Source organism: Zootermopsis nevadensis, unplaced genomic scaffold, assembly GCF_977971745.1.
Source record: "Zootermopsis nevadensis isolate Lab colony 2312 unplaced genomic scaffold, Znev_1.0 Znev_ptg000023l, whole genome shotgun sequence".
Taxonomy (NCBI): Eukaryota; Metazoa; Arthropoda; class Insecta; order Blattodea; family Termopsidae; genus Zootermopsis; species Zootermopsis nevadensis.
Genome location: NW_028259155.1, coordinates 5,985,210 through 6,002,620, shown reverse-complemented (window position 1 = coordinate 6,002,620; position 17,411 = coordinate 5,985,210). Strand labels below are relative to the sequence as shown.

The following is a 17,411-nucleotide window of genomic DNA, read 5'->3' as shown; positions in this document are numbered from 1 at the left end:
AGGCTAGAGAAAAAATCCTCTGTCCATGTCGGGAATCGAACCCAGACTGTCACATAAAAATTGTTTAGTACAACTATCCATTTTAAGTCTTTCAGAAAGTTACACCGCTTAAAGAAGAAATCATGAAAACAAAAAAAAAATATAAGGGCTAATTTATTCTAGACACTTGTGGTTCGTTATCCAACAGAAAGTTTCAATCCGTTTCTTTGTAACATTACTTAATTAAGCAGTTTAAGAAGAATCTGAAGAGACCAACTTTTTTCACAACGTATCCCTTGGGTTGTCACTGAAAATATATTTTTCTAGCAGTTTTAGGACAATCCGAATAAAATAGTAGCTTAAATAATCTTCTGTCCTTTACTCAATGCAAGCATTCATTACGTGGTAATTACAAGTGAAACATGTTATTGTCAAAAACATTATTTTCGTTAACTTTACTGCCATATACGACCAGGAGTTTTGCTGAACTGGATCATTTTACAACACACGCACTGTCCTGTAATTTTACTTTGTGTGCAAAGGATTCCGTGAACCGGGACTATTTAAACATCAAACTTTAAAATGAGACGTGTTGATTAAATGATACGTTTATGAAGTTTGTGCACTGAATGTTACAACTACTTTTCGATTTTTAAATTGGCTGTTTCTTGCGGTAGCAGACAGCAGCTTGTGTCAGCGACAAAATGCTATTAGGTACAGTAAAGATTCTTTTGTGCGTTCTGTGCACGAATTGCACAGGGTAAACTTTGTGTCTGTCCGACTGCGAAGTTGATTAAACTCGTGAACCACACGACGGATTTGGATGAAATTTGATTTGGAGGCTGTGCTATTCTGTACGACCACAAAATCGTATTTTTTGAATATTTTACGGGCTTTGACAACAAAATGATGGATGAGGAAGTAGGAAAGAAGGTAAAAACATTTTGTAAATAAATTATTGAATAAAACTCGATTATTACTCTTACTATCGTCAGCGTTTCTCTGTTAATTGGTGTTATTTTTAATACGACTGCTAATTCTGTTTGTTTGCCATCACAGCTTTTGGACGATCTGGGAACTGTCTGGGGTTTCTGGGCTCGAATCTTTCGCCTTCCTTTATCTTTATAATTATCCAGTATCAATTAAATGTTCCTTTGTACTGAATTTATCGTGACTTTGCTGGATTAGTTAGGACTTGTATTCAACGTAAATTAAAACAATGTTCTTTTACATTTGGATGTGTATAACTGTAGCACTGCATTTAATTCCTACAAAAATAACAATAAAATTACAATTCTAATGTTACATTGCAAGTTTAACATGTTTCGACTCATGTTTATAGTTTCTTCAGGGTAACTTCTCTTTGTTTAAATCGTAAGGTAGAATAGTGTTGTAAAACTTCGCCACTGAAAATGGCTTTAATAGGGTTGAAACATTTCGTGCTTATAATGAATTATATTAGTAAAATGTGTAATGAGGCCAAGGTCCATCAAGGACTATAGAGACTTATAATAATTCAATCCAATTCATTTATTTAAGTGCTTGACAACAGCCAAATAAGGCCAATAACAGCCAAGTACTAAACCAGAGTACAGGATAAAATATAATAAATAAATTCATTTCAATAATAATAAAAGTAAAACATTACAAATACAAAAACAAACAAATGAAACTAATTATATAAATGTACCATATTAATATTAATAATTCAATTCATTTATTGAATAATATTTCAAAAGTAAATAGGCTAAATACGATACCTAAGTAATATAATTCAATTCAATAATTCTAAATAAAAACATTAGACAATAAAAAACAGACAATAAAAACAGGATAATAATTCAATTCAATTATTAAAGTGCTTGACAACAGCCGAAAATGCCAATAACAGCCAAGCACTAACAACAATACAAATCTTACAATACTAAGGCAAACAAACAATGAACTTAATATATAAAGTACAATATTAATTTATTGCAAAATAATTAATAATAATAATAATAATAATAATAATAATAATAATAATAATAATAAAGCACAGTATTTTTCCTGGAGGTGAGGGCACAGGGCTCACTTTGACTTGTTTTTCAAAAATTCATTTCGCTTTATGTTATAGGCCTAGGCGAAGTTTTTATCTCTCCGGATATGAGATCCAAATTTGACTGTGACGTCGAATTAAGACATTGGACTTTAGTAAACCAGCAAATTCATAAGATGTGGACCACAGAAAGGGGTAGAGTGGGGGAGTAGAGCAATGAGAAACAAGTAAGGGTAAAGTTGATTGTAAATATACCGTGAACACAAAAATATATAGAACATGCTGGTCTATGATTGGTTCGTATCCTGATCTTGACTCTAAACATACGCTGACTGATAATTTACAGCGAAAGCAATAGCCATTGTATTTGGGAGGCCTCGTATCCAAATGTCGGCCCAAAGACCTGTTATCCTGACCAATTTTCTGTGATTTTCCTCAGTACATCCAGACCAGGGGTCGTCAACCTGGTCCCTACCGCCCACTAGTGGACGATTCAAGCTTTCATGGTGGGCGATGAGGGTTTTTGTCCGTTGTTACAAATTTTGTTCTTCCTCTATATATCGAATACATTGCTAACAACTTCCCGAGTTTGACTTTTTAAAATATCATTTTGCAATTTACTTTTGAATTCCATCTCTAAACTTTGAATATAGATAATAATTCACCGGACACTTCTCGAAGTATACTCGTGGACGAGGGAGCAACGAATGAGCTCCGTGGCCAAAGGCACGAGTTTAGTGCGCATAACGAGGGTGGGGGCTTACCACCGGCCATCACTCAGTCTTCGAGCTGTACCTCTTTCATGGTGATGGGCAGTACGTGCAGCACCGGTGGGCGGTAAGGAAAGTTTACCATCAACAAAGATACAAAAGTGGGCGGTAGGTATAACAAGGTTGACGACCCCTGATCCAGACAAATGTTAAGATAGCGCCTTAAATTCTGGACACAATTGATTTTTTCTACACCCTTTCCAATTAATTATTCACTAATGATACTGTCATTTAATGATTTTGATTCTGAGATGCTGTCAGCATCGTTAATGAACCCCAAGGTTAATTGCAACCTAACCAGAGAAAATGTTAATGGTTTAAAGGGTATAGAGGGGTGCAGTCGTGGCTAATTTTAAATTATTTGGAACTACCAGGGACTGGTAAGATCAGGATACATTGATTCCGGGCTAAATTTTCATCTCGAGATCTCTCCAGTTTAAAGTAAGATTTATTGTGACGTCTGAGGTGTTAAAATGGAAGTTCGAAGACTAGAATACGTGGAGTGAGTGCGTAATTGCTCAAGAAATATCAATTTATGAATATAAGCTGTGCTCTGAGATAGCAGCGCTGCAGATGGAGAATCAAATCAATAACTCGTGAAATGTTTTACGAATCATGAAGTGTCATTATTTACACTTCCCTCCATTTCACTTCAAACAGCTAACCTAATTGCAAGAATTAAGATGTTGCTGGTAGGTACAGGCAACTCTCGATTTACGAACATTTGCTATAACGAACGTCACAATTCATTAAAAAATTCCTTAAATCGCCAATAGATAGTTTCTTATAAAACGAAACGCCAAACGTATAGTGAACATAATTGTAAGATTTAAATAAATAAACTTTTAAAAAATTATTTATTAAAATAATTATCATAATTATAATTATTAAAATTAACAGGTACGATATATTGTTTTATTATTCTTTTCTTATTTTATTTTACGTTATGTAAAATAAAATAAGATATACGATAAACCATAACGCATACACACATTATAATAAAACGTATTGTATAGACCAGTGGTATTCAACCTTTTTTATTCGCGTACCCCCAGATATAATTTCTCTTCAACTTTGTACCTCAAAAGTTGTTGGAGTATAATTCAAGTTATACATGGTATATAATCTACATCTAAAATAAATTAAATAAATTACATTACTGATTATTCAGTGTTTATCATAAAGTAATATATTTTTTTTAAATTTCACGTACTCCCTAAGATGTCTTCGCGTACCCCCAGATATAATTTCTCTTCAAATTTGTACCCCCAAAGTTGTTGGTGTATAATTCAAGTTATACATGGTATATAATCTACATCTAAAATAAATTAAATAAATTACATTACTGATTATTCAGTGTTTATCATAAAATAATATATTTTTTTAAAATTTCACGTACCCCCTGGGGTACGCTTACCCCAGGTTGAATACCACTGGTATAGACCGTTCGATGTTTTATACATGGTTTTAATGCTTTAAAATGGATACGTATCGTAAAATCTCAGGAATGCAAGATACACATAACGAACAACGTCTTGGAACGGAACTCGTTCGTAAACCGAGAGTTGCCTGTATCTTTATCATTTATTCACTAACTACTCACCATTCTGTTAGATCAAATCTAGTACGAAGTAAATTTTACCCGTGGTATGCACATAATTCTCTCAGTATTTCATATTGTTTCTCACAGTTTCCATTTTGTTACCACGAAAGAAAATGGCTGTCTAGTTCTGCGACAGCTAACGGCCCCATTATTTGTTCCCTGCGTCATACGTGAGTGAATGATCGATTGATAATGTCAAGGGAAAACGTAAGAACTCGGAGATAAAACCTGTTTCAGTGTTATTTTGTCCAGAAGTTCCGTATTGACTGCACTAAAAACGAAGCCTCCTTCTGAAGTGAGAATCTGGCGATATTTTGGCACGGCCTGTCCGTACTTATAATCGTAAATTTATTCTGTAGACTCCTGTGTCCTCATTGGATTCAAATAAACATTAAATATTGTTAGAAATTTGTCACAAATGTATTGGAATCAAAATATTTTTGGGTCAATCTAAAAATATGGGGAAATAGAATTTGTAAGGTATGAATCTGTGGTTTGAGAGGAGACGTGTTACATAATGTGGAAGGGGGGAGCGCTAATTGAGTATATATTATAAGAATCACAAGAATTAGATATTAAATGAACACAAAATTTTGTTAAAGACAGCACAACTTAAATCCTACCATGTCGTAAGAGTATGAATCAGGCTTGCTCATTCGGTGACATTGCTAAAGTATAAGGATTCGGTCGCCTGTAACTTCTTAGATTTTCTTTCCTCTCTAGCGCAAGCTAAAAAGCATCTTTTGGGTCCGTCCATTCCATGTCCGTCTCGTTTATCGTAACAATGGAATCGCGCGCTAATGGATCCTCAGATCAGATCAGTGCAAAAACAACCTAAGAACATTGCAGACGACATTTCGCGCATCAGTGGTTTAGGACCACGTTAATGCAAGACTGGCTGAAGACGCAATAATGATGCGATCACATTAGTACTAGAATGTCCAAAGGCGCAACAGGACCTCGGGTTGTGAAGTGAAGAACAGTTTTGGAAGTTTAATGTACAGTGGACGCAAAATAACCCCGAGCTTAAGCTACGTCATAGTAAGGGGAGAAGGGAAGTTGGAAAGGGTCAGAGTCTGTCGTCTGAGCATTTATATTGTGACTGAAAACTTTTTATCTCTTACAATTTTGACAGTCGGTGACATTTTGATACACTTTTACACTACAATGTATTTTATGTTTTATTTTATTATTTATTTAGTGTTCTGTCTGACGACAGGTCCATATGAACAGGATCCTTCCATCCTTTTCTCGGACTGGGACCTGTTCATATACGTTCTTGGCAGATGATCCAGAAGTGGTTTGCCATTGCCTTCTTCTGTGTGTGAATGGAGTAATTGTTGGGATGCCACGGGGAAACCGGGGAAGCCCCCGGAGGAAATCTCCGTGATACTTGGACCACGGCCTTGCCCTACACAAGTTATAAATTCGGGCACCGCCGGGAATCGAACCCGAGACCCCAGGATTACAAGGCCAGCGTTTTAACCGCTAGACCACAAAAAAAAAAACACTAGCAATGCAGGCACACGACTTAAACATCACCCTGTAATTCTATAGCTTTAACGTAATCATTTCACATCTGATAGTATATAAGAAAGGACTGGATGGCTTCCCAGTCTGACACTTGTAACCGTCAACGATGCTCGGAGTTATTTTGCGTCCATTTCCAGTCGTCTATTCGCCACCGCGTTCTGATTGACACTGTGGCCTACTCTCATTTATATACGAGGGGGAACGCTTTTCCTAAAGGAAAAGTCATGAAAGCATGAAGCTGACCACTGAATTGGATCTAATATCGAGCTCTATGGCGTAGTGTTTAGACATAGTGATACAGTGTTAGTTATTTGACTTTCAGTTCAATGAATACACAAGGTTTTATACCCAGAGGTAAATTTTCCACATACCACCATCAAAAACCGATGATATACAGGGTTATTCATAATTCCTTGAAACATTACAAAAAATCGCCAGACTTGAATGGTGCAAAGGATCGTAACATGCGACATGCCGATAGAAAGAGAAACTCTCCTAGTTTGTTTGTACGTGCCCCGGGCGCTTAGTTTCGCCGATGCCCGCCAGGGTGCAGGTTAGAACATCATATCTTATGAGGTTTAGTTGAATGCAAATGCTGCAGTTCTGTACATCCACACTTCTAAACGCCTTCGGGTTCTGGTAACTTTGACGCTGAGACCTTAACTGTCTTCTGTCCAAATTTTATGTGTTATAACCTTATTAAAATCTTAAGTTTTGTTTTTTGTGGGAATGGAAATTGACACTCTTACTTTGAATCAAGAATATAAATCGAGAATTTGGAAGAGAAAGGAGCAAACGTATTGGGGTAATTTCATAATGGGGAGGTTCATAATTTGTACTTGTCAGCAAATAATTTTAGTGTGACGATCACGACGTATGATGTAGGCGGTCTATGTAGCACGCATGTGGGGAGACGAGATACATGTAGAATTTTTCTCGGAAAACCTAAAGAAAAGGGGGTACTTGGAAGATTTAGTCATTGATTGGAATAGTACTTCTCAAACTGGGGCCGAAGCCCCTCAGAGAGCCGAGAGATATTTATTTGAATAATTTTGTTATTAATGGTACACTAAATAAATAAAGAAGTTTGGTATAAAAATAAACCAGTGGTATAGATAAAGCAGTACAGAAGTTTTCTGTCTATTTTGTATGAGGCAGAAAATATTTGGATTTCTTTTCAATATCGGAGAATTTTTTTTTCAAACAAACGAATTCTGTTTGTTTTATTACTAATTAGTATAAATGTGTGTATGTAGTGAGTAAATATTTGTTGTTATCGATTCCTAACTAAAATTTGTTTATTGGGTCTGAGAACTCTTGAAATTTTCAATCAAATTTGGTGAGCCCTGGTATAAAAAATATTGAAAATCACTGAATTGGAACATAAAAAATAACATAAATTTTAAATAAATGGGGCCTGAGAATGTGGCCTGAAATTATCTTTCTCGGGAAGGGCTCCAACGCGGAGAAGGACTTCATTTTGTACAACACAGGAAGTTTCTTGACTAACTAAGCGACTACCAGTTTCTTAAGAAAGACTATACTCCGAGTATTTAATATTCTGTCCTATAACTAACTAGATGGCTTACAGAACCCGAAGGTTCATCACCGAATTAACCAAAGCCCTCCACTGGGCCAACAGAATCCAGTCTCCTTCAACTCCTATCTCCCATAGATCCCGCCTGAGATTATCCTCCCATCTACGTCTAGGTCTCACCGGCGGTCTCTTCCCCTCAAGATATTCTGTCCTATAGTTATTTTATCATTTGCGAGTCATCACTTTATAAATACGGGTTTGAATTCTAAATTTGAAGTTTTTTTACTGCATGAAATATCTAAATAATGGACTATTGTCGTTAAACAGTGAGCGATGCTCAATTGTCATCCAGTGTGTACGGTTACATGATCATTAAACCGGCTATATTGATTAAATTGTCACCACTCCAACATTTCCGTGATGCGCCGCCATTATGAACGTTGAAATTGAATTGTTTAATTACGTTGTCATAATATCCGGAATCAAATAACACTTCAGTTAATTATGTGTGTGTTTGACAGATCGCGTGTAGTACCGTGTTCGGTCAGAACAAAGATATTTGCCCACGCCCTCAAGTGGCATCTTTTGTATATGCTCATTGCCCTAAAGGGCTGTATCTCCACATAAAATGTGTTTCGTCAGTGAAATTATTTATTTTTGTAGTCAAATATAATGAATTTTTAATTAACATAAAAAAGACAGTACGAAGGGATGTGATGGTAAATAACTTGTTTATGTAATGTTCACTACATAAACTGAAAACAGGTAAACTCATAAGAGATTTATTGGTACAGTGGACAATTTTTGTTTTTACACGGCGCAATAACCCAGAAGACAGGGATCTTTTTTGCTATATCTCCTCTCCCATGGGCGCTTATATGGCGCGTTTGGGGTTTGATTTTTTATTAATGTCCAAATTGAGTAGACAATAATTTTTCATGTCTAATGCTGAGTGAAAATAATCTGTCATCTCAGTCCCAAAGGAACATGTAGGAGGGCTTTGGGAGAGATTTTACAATGGGCTTACAGTGAGCGGACAGAATCAAAGAGAAGAATTAATATGAGTGCGTTTATTAACGTTAAAATCCTTTATTTTCATTTGTGACGTCATTAGATTCTCAACGTATCATGTTTTAACGAGTTCCTTTCTGCAAAATAGAGAGTTTAAAAGTTCTTTTGCCGAGAGGGTCGTAACTACTTTTTATTTAAGTACTAATGGAAAGTTATTGTCTGTACAGAGTATTCTACATCGTAACCTTGTAGGGAGATAAAATTTGTCATTTAATTCGGTGGCCCTCATTAACGCAACTTAATCACAGCTAGGTTTTTATTTATTTATTTATTTAGTGTTCTGTCTGAGGACAGGTCCATATGAACAGGATCCTTCCATCCTTTTCTCGGACTGGGACCTGTTCATATACGTTCTTGGCAGATGATCCAGAAGTGGTTTGCCATTGCCTTCTTCTGTGTGTGAATGGGATGCCACGGAGAAACCGGGGAAGCCCCCGGAGGAAAACTCCGTGTTGCCTAGACCACGGCCTTGCCCAACACAAGTTATAAATTCGGGCACCGCCGGGAATCGAACCCGAGACCCCAGGATTACAAGACCAACGTTATAACCGCTAGATCACCGTGTGTTAAATCCACCAGATTGAAGGTAATTATTGAATTGACAAAGTCAGAAGGTGATATTAGAATAAACCATAATTATGACTGTAAATTATCTTCCTCAGTATCTCTTCTTTAGTCTTACAGAACTTAAGGAAGAAATAAGTTGATTTAAAAAAACTGTGGAAGAGATACTGAGGAAGATAATTTACAGTCATAATTATGGTTTATTCTAATATCACCTTCTGACTTTGTCAATTCAATAATTACCTTCAATCTGGTGGATTTAACACACTGAAATTTCTTTCCATTTCATTTCAAAAACACTTTATGGATCAAGATTATATTTGAGGATTTAGACTGTGAAAAGGAGTGTTGTGAAGTGTTGACTTTTTACTATTTTTGCTGAAGACGGATAACAAGTAGGCTCTTAAGGACAGAAGCGCTCCTGAGGTGTTTGTCTACTTCTGTAGTCTTGTAAACGTTAAGTCTCTTGAGAAATTTGGGTTATCAAGTTGGTAACTAACGAAGTAATGTCGTTCAACAATAAAGCACGTTTATATTTCGCAGTAAATCTGGGAGGTAAAAGGATTTTAAATTAAAGTAACTGAGTGCAGAAATATTAAGGACAGTTTTGAAATACAGTTTTTATTTCTCAAATTCGTATGTTATGTGAGACAAACTAGAGGTCTGTACGGGCTAAAATTTTAGAATTTTGTCACGCCCTGTCCAATTTTGTCCCTTCAAACCCGAGATAGAATTTTATCTTAAAATTTTTTACCTACGCCCAGACTGAGCCTGTTCCAACACAAACTGTTTCCAATGTGATCTGATTATCGTGTCTCTAATGATGTTCCTTTTTGTATATAAATTCCAGTAATCGCTGAATAAATTTCTTAACGACCGTTTTTTTAAACAGGGGTATCGAACGACTAATTATTTCTGGAAAGGGACAGCTAAAAAATTCCAGAGAAAATTAGTTGGATTTTTTTTTTGGAGCTCGACGGACCCCAATTTCCCAAGCTCATGCAGAAACTATTATTTAAATAAAATTCTCTTTTCGCCTCATTTAATTTACTTGCAAGAAGAATCTCCTTTTCAGCTTCACTTACTGCACGCTCTCTGACTCGTGTTGAAGAACGCGAATATAAAGAAATAATTTTGCCTGATGTTTTGTATGGGTGCGAAACATGGTCTCTCACTCAGAGGGAGGAACACAGATTGCAGGTGTTTGAGAATCGGGTGTTGAGGAGGATATTTGGGCCTAGGAGAGAAGACGATGGGGCCTGGAGAAAACTGCGTAATGATGAGCTTAAAAATCTGTACTCCTCCCCCAATATTGTCAGGGTGATTAAGTCGAGAAGAATGAGATGGGCTGGGCATGTAGCGAGCATGGATGGGACAAGAGTTGTGCACCGGGTACTGGTTGGGAAACCTGAAGGGAAGAGACCGCTGGGAAGACCTAGACGTAGATGGGAGGATAATCTCAGGCGGGATCTATGGGAGATAGCAGTTGAAGGAAACTGGATTTTGTTGGCCCAGGACAAGGTCCGGTGGAGGGCTTTGGTTAATTCGGTGATGAACCTTCGGGTTCTGTAAGCCATATACTTAGTAATGCTTTATTTTTCTCCCTCGTTTAAATCAAGTTTTAGTTACTGAAATCAATGCTTTGACACAACAAAATTTACTGTACAATTTAATATATATTTATATAAAGGTGTGCAAATATTTTTTTAGGTCCAGTTTTCTACGAATGTATAGTGAGAGGCTATGGAATTTATCGACTCCTACCCCTGCTCCTTCAAGCAACGTCCAGTTCAAGCACAAAATGTCAGCAGATTCCTCGCATAGTGAGGAAACTGTAGGTAAGTAAATATCAGTAAAATTCAATACATATGTGATTCAACATGTTACTAATGTTTCTCATCTGCATTTAAACAATAGAACAAGTTATATGGTATAAGCGAATAAATAATATTAATTATAATTATTTATGACAGATAAATTTAATGCTTAAATACCAATGTTTTTTGTGTAATTTGATGGAAAATATCGATTAATATTAATGAATTTTCCGATATATGAGAATGTTCCACGATAAAACGAAACGGAAAATTATACTTCCCCTTAGTATAGATATCTGTTGGAAGAGAAGTGGTCAGCATAGGAGATTTGTTGCAATTATATCATTAGTACATTATCTGTGTGGCAAGTTTCCATGTTCGAATCTTGGTGTAGACAAAAAATTTTACTTGAAAATAAAACATAAATCAGAAGAGTTTTTATTTCGTAAATTTACAAGTTATTTGCAGAATATGAATTAATATTTCAACCGTTGAAGGGTCTCTTTTCAAGATCTTGTCTCTTTAATACGATGTCTACAGATTTTTTGAGCTTCAACTGCTGATTTTGTTTGTCTAAGTATGGACTTCAGGAATGCTGGATATCTTATTAAATATGCAAAATCTAAAAAAACACCCCTTTCAAGGTTCAACATACTAATTGATATTTTATATATGTAGCTGGTATACTTTAAGAAACAAAATGACTTCTAAATTATGTTCTTTCGCAAATAAAATTATCAGCTGCTGTCAGTTTTGAGCACGGAACTTCTAAATCGAAATATTAGTGAACAGAAATCTGGAAAATACAAAATAAATGTCTGCTCAATTTGCAAGTTTTCCCTTGCTAATTCCGCACGAATATATACAGTGATCTATAGATAATGTTGGCAAATGTTCTGTTATCGATAATAAACGTTACTGGGATGTGTATGCTTTACACACTAACATTAATTATTCCTACACATTCTCTTTCGAATATCACAAAAAGCATATTTAGGTGTCCATTACCAATTGTTCTCGGTATGATTTCCAGACGAAAATTTAAAACATAAACTTGAATGATTTGTGAATGCACAATTTGAATGAATATGGGAATTCAACACGTACGTAAAAGATGCCAAAATTACTACTGCAACTCTTATATTAGACCTCAGTATCAACACTCGTCCTCACATGTCTACCAGCGAATAATTGATGACATGGAACCAATTTTACTGGACTCAGAAAGTCATTAATATTAATTAATTTATCTCCAAATTGAGCTGACAAATTGGTGCCTTTATCTAATAGATATCTGGCATAAATAATCGTATTTAATGGGAGCTAGAGAAACTTCAAATACAGGGCGTTTCATTTAAATTGTCAGCTGTACGCTTACATTACTTGCAGCTTCAGAATATTTAAAGGTCTTAATTTTTGTTACACTAAGTCTAAAATTGAGAGAAGGCTTATAAAGTGTATTTTGCGTTTATATTATTTCAATAATATACTGGAGAAACATTGCATTACGCATAGAAGTGTGTAACAGATTCAGTCTACACAAACCAATTCGCCTGACTACTACATGGGAGAAATCTCAAGTTCTTCAGAACGTCGTAGTGAAATAGTTAGTGGTTAGTTCGTATTCGGGAGGTCCCTGGTTCAAATATCGGTCCGAAGACTGCCTATCTTGACAGATTAATTTTCGTCAGTAACTGAAATCAAATTCCGGGATAGTAATTTAAGTTAGGCCACAACCGTTTTCTTCTAAATCATCTCCAATTCATTACATCAACTCTGATTTCAAAGTGTGATTGTGATGAAACATCTGGGATATTTCCCGTACAAAATGTTGATTTATTTTAATTTCTTTAACAGTTTAAAATTTTATTTTTTTATATTTTCTATCTTTTAATGGTTTTAACTAATTGACATTACGACTTAGAGGATCTTACGAATATTTATTTCTTTGGCCTGATGATGGAAATATAATTTCCGAAACATGTCGTTTTAAGTGAAGAACTTTAAGTAATAGTAACTAGTCGCATCTGACGTGTGTTTTATTCGAATAGTTTTTATATTTATGAAGAGAAACATGACACAACATTTCTACCAAATTCATTACTCGCTGTCATCTAGATACTGAAGACGTCGTTAAATAAACTGTAAATAAATAAATAAAATAAACAAGTACCCCTACCACACTTTCTGCTCAGTTAATGAATAGTTGGAGAGGGAAATTGTTGTGGGGGGGATAATTTAAATTTTGCGTTACTAAACCAGGGTTTGTTGAAGCAATGAAGCCCAGTTTCAACGCTAGGATTAATATTCACAACGGCGAAACCAAGTTGGTTGGTGGGATTAACCTAGTTACAAACATACATAAAGCTTTACTTGTTACTAATTACCAGTGTTAGATTATTTAAATTTAACTTACAGATTGAAATATATTCGAATTTATTTTTTGTCTTGGTTTTGATAATGACAGGATAAGATCAGAAATGACGAACGATATTTTGAATTTTACTGAAAACAGTACGAAACGTAGAATTAATATACAGACTACAAACTACCATTATATTCAGGCACTAAGGACCTTAGGGCTTATTCGTTTTATTACTTATAATATTTCATTTCCAGACAGCCTTGTTGTTTTATATAATGCTTTAATTAGGTCAAAGCTTGAGTATGCCTCGGTCGTTTGGAATAATCTTACACAGACAGATTCTAATAAATTAGAAAATATTCAAAGAAAATTTATGCAATTACCGATTTTTTCAGTTTAATATCCCCCGAAAATATGAACTGATCCTATCTACTTTAAATTTTAGAACACTTTATTCCAGACGACGACATCTCGATGCGTTATTTCTTGTTAATGTATTTAAGGGCAAAATAAATTGCCATTCCATTGTGGACGCTGTTGGTTTACGTGTGCCGGCGAGGCAAATAAGAGGATTTTCTACTTTTAGTGTGAGCAGTGCACTAAGACATAGTCCTTCAGCGAGGTGCGTCATCACTGCAAATGACGTATGTAAATCTTTGGACGTATTTAGCATAAACTTTGTCTCCCTTGAGGACACGTTCTCAATAAGGGAAATGATCTAGATAGGTGTCTCATAGATGATCTAGCTTCGTTATCTGTTTTTATATTTCTTTAACGTTTTACAATTATATTAGTGTTCCCTAGGTGGATTATTTGTTTTTATTTATATTTCTTCATTTATTTTGCTTTGTGTTAATATTGTTTCTATTTTGGGTTTGCCTGTACTTGGCAGTTACATTTAATACTGTACATGTATAAGTTTAGTTAATCTGTTTGTGTACTATTTTTCATTATTATTTTATTACTATTGTATGTATTATCAGTGTTTGCCTGTTATTGGCTTCTTGCTGTTGGCAAACACTTTAAATAAATAATTGAATTAAATTTACCAGAAGATCAAAGCTAATGTGTGGAGGGAATGTAAGAAAGCAAGAAATCCGCCCGATGTGAAAACGTCAGAGGAAGACATTGAATCAGTTTCTTATAAACAAGTAGATTGTAAAAGAGTTCAGAAAACATGGACTATTTTTTTCATGATACTAATGGAGGATCATTGTAACCAGACGTAAACTCCATCATGGAAGAAGGTTATGGACCTCTGTACTGAATTGTACGAAACATTTCTCTCTACATGCGTGCGTTATGGCCCGCTATTTGAATAATTGTCTGAACGTTCGTTGGTAAAGTGTAAAACAAATTTATTTTACACTTTAAAAAACTCCGTTTTTTCAGGTGTTTGTCGTAAATTTGTCAATAATCCGTTCATATATTAATTATAGCTGCTTGAAACATTTTGATTGAGGAATAAATTACAATAGTTTTCTTTGATGAGAACAATGTTTCCGATTTCGGTGTTGGTTGTTTCAAGACAAAATCTCCGCCTCTCTCTCGGAAGTTGGAGCGGCCTCCCGCTAAACATGGAAAATCATGTATCATGAATACAGGAAACTTTAGATTCCTCTAAGATTTCTATAAGATTGATTAGAAGACAAGGCTACCGGACCTTCTGAGACAAGTTGACACCATAGATTTAGGTAGAAACAAGGCCTTTGACGGAATCCCGTTGAAGAATAATATGAATTTGTATCATTAATAAATTTAACGAGGTTGGGTATGGACCGCTTGTAACGGGTAGTTACAAGAAGCCGCCAGACCAAGAAACGGGCGTTAGGATAATACTGGGTACTGTCAAGTTTTAAAATAATGTGCGTACAATGATGAATATTCTAGTTCAACGCAAACATGGAATTATTTCGTCATTTGAATAACCTATCAACAGTTGTCAAATGTTAGATTTAGTTGTTATAGAATAAATGCTAATCGTTTAAAAAACTCGATATAATATTCTTACCACTGTTTACGAGTCTCCTAAAATTTTCATCCTCTTCTCATATATATGTATTATGTATCTGTTTGTTAATTCTGCAAAAATCGGTGATTTTTTTATGTACCATATAAAATCATGCATACAAACAAAACTGTTTACAATTCATAAGGCGATGGTTTGTTATAAAGCTTTATAACAAACCATCGTCTTATAAATTGTGATTTAATATGAATTAATTTGTTTGCCACTGATGATGACATCTTATAGTCGAAACGCGTTTGGCACTAAATGTCTTTCCAAAGTGCAAGGTTTAAAGATTTTTATGTATCACCTTCTTTAATAATTATTAACTCGTTTTTCACACATAATTCGTTAAAATATATTTTGTCTGATATGAATATTGGAATTCTTTTGTTTCTATGGCCACCTGTTAATTTTCTTCCAGTTTTGTCTGTAACAATATTTATAAGATTTTTTGTATGATAAACTGTCCTATACGTGATAAATATTGATAACATATCACTGCTGTTTTGTTAAATTAATTTTAACGAAGACTTAGTCGTGATTTTATAGATGAAATTCTGGTCTTTGGTTTCACAGTTGAGTTTCATGTAGTTCGGAATGGAAATCAAGTTGACCGTCAGAAGGAATGTTTTTTGTTCAAATTCTGCTATGAACTTTCCTCCTGGCTTCAAATTCTATTCTCCTCGACTCGAAAAGATCGTGCTTTTTGTTGGCTAAAGTTGGAAATACGAGAGGAAGCTTTCTATCTTGAGTGAAAAGCTTTGAACGGGGAGGAAATTGGTTTTGTAACTAACGTAGTCGCCGGTGTGGGTCGATGGCAATTGCCTCGGTTGGCTTTAGACCGTGAATCGTATCTCGAATCAGCATATCATGAGCCAGTCATTTTATAGATGAGCAACGAACCCTTTAAATTATGTTAAATATTTAAAAAGAATATTTGTAACTATAAGTGTCACCTATTTGTAAATCAGTAACGTTTCTTTTTAACAAAAATAGTGAATTTATAAAGTTTTATGTGATTTTCGGGATAAACGAAGATTATTTTTATTATTATTTGAGCGGTCTTATAATTTTTATTTTGTCATTTAAATATTATAATATACTGACAGAACCTGTACTTGGGTGGATAAATTGGAATAATTTCACGATTTATATTGTCTGGTGATAGAGACTAGCTCTATCTAAGGGACCCAACAGAGTATGTACCTCTCACCTGAAGACGGAGAAAGAACCAGCCTCCGAAACGTCGTGGTTTTAAAGAACAGACGATGGAAAAAGTCCTGACAATGAATAATTTTAATTATTTCTAAAGCATTAACCATTTGATTTTTTTTAAAAAGAAGACGCTTCGTGTTTTATTTGAGATAAGGATAGAATTTTTAAATGTTGAAGATTTCTGTCTTCTGGGTTGTTGCACCGTGTAGTGTGGTAGATGTCCGCTAACGTTTCAGAGGTCATACTGCTTCCATCATAAGGGCCCTGATGATGGAGGCAGCATTGGGGGTACTAAAAGACGTTTTTGAATATCAATTTTGTGTGAAAAATTTTAGTATAAATTTAAAAGAAGTAATTTACAAACTTTTTGTACAAAGTAAAAAATTCACTTGCAAGATTTCCGTAGTGAAATTCCTTGTTATACAGCTAATGTCAAACGATAAATATCTCATGTATATTTTTAGAAATATATGTTACCGTGTTCAAATTAAATATATAAAAATATATATAAATAGTAAAGACCATAATGGTAAATATTTGTTGACACATTTCCTATTCAAATGGTTTAGAAATGGTTTGCTCTCCCCTGTGCGCCTACATGGCGCGTAACGTTGTGGCTTTATCTTTACCTATGAAGTGTAAAAATGTATGTATCGGGTAATAACGTGAAGAAACCTCTCAACACTTATCAAAGAATAATATGAAACTGAATCACATTCTATGTCTGTATTTATATTTTTACAAACTGCACGTGTCTGTCCGCCCGTGTGTGTTTTGTTTCATTTTATTTAATCGGTATTAGGTATTAAATGTAGCCATTTATAACTTTGTTTGAAGATAATACATGATACACTATTTTGTTATGATTAACCCCATTTAAGCCTATGAATAAAACCAACTTAGATACT

The 17,411-nt window shown here is 34.8% G+C and overlaps 1 protein-coding gene across 2 annotated transcripts in view; it reads left to right on the top strand.

Moving 5' to 3' along the window:
• Positions 1-17,411, top strand: part of LOC110834590 (uncharacterized) — a 77,445-nt gene that overhangs the window by 36,532 nt on the left and 23,502 nt on the right. For both annotated transcript variants that reach the window (XM_022073909.2, XM_022073910.2), the window contains exon 2: positions 10,806-10,933. In XM_022073909.2, the coding sequence (XP_021929601.1) occupies positions 10,806-10,933 (128 nt within the window). The remainder of the gene's footprint in view (positions 1-10,805; positions 10,934-17,411) is intronic.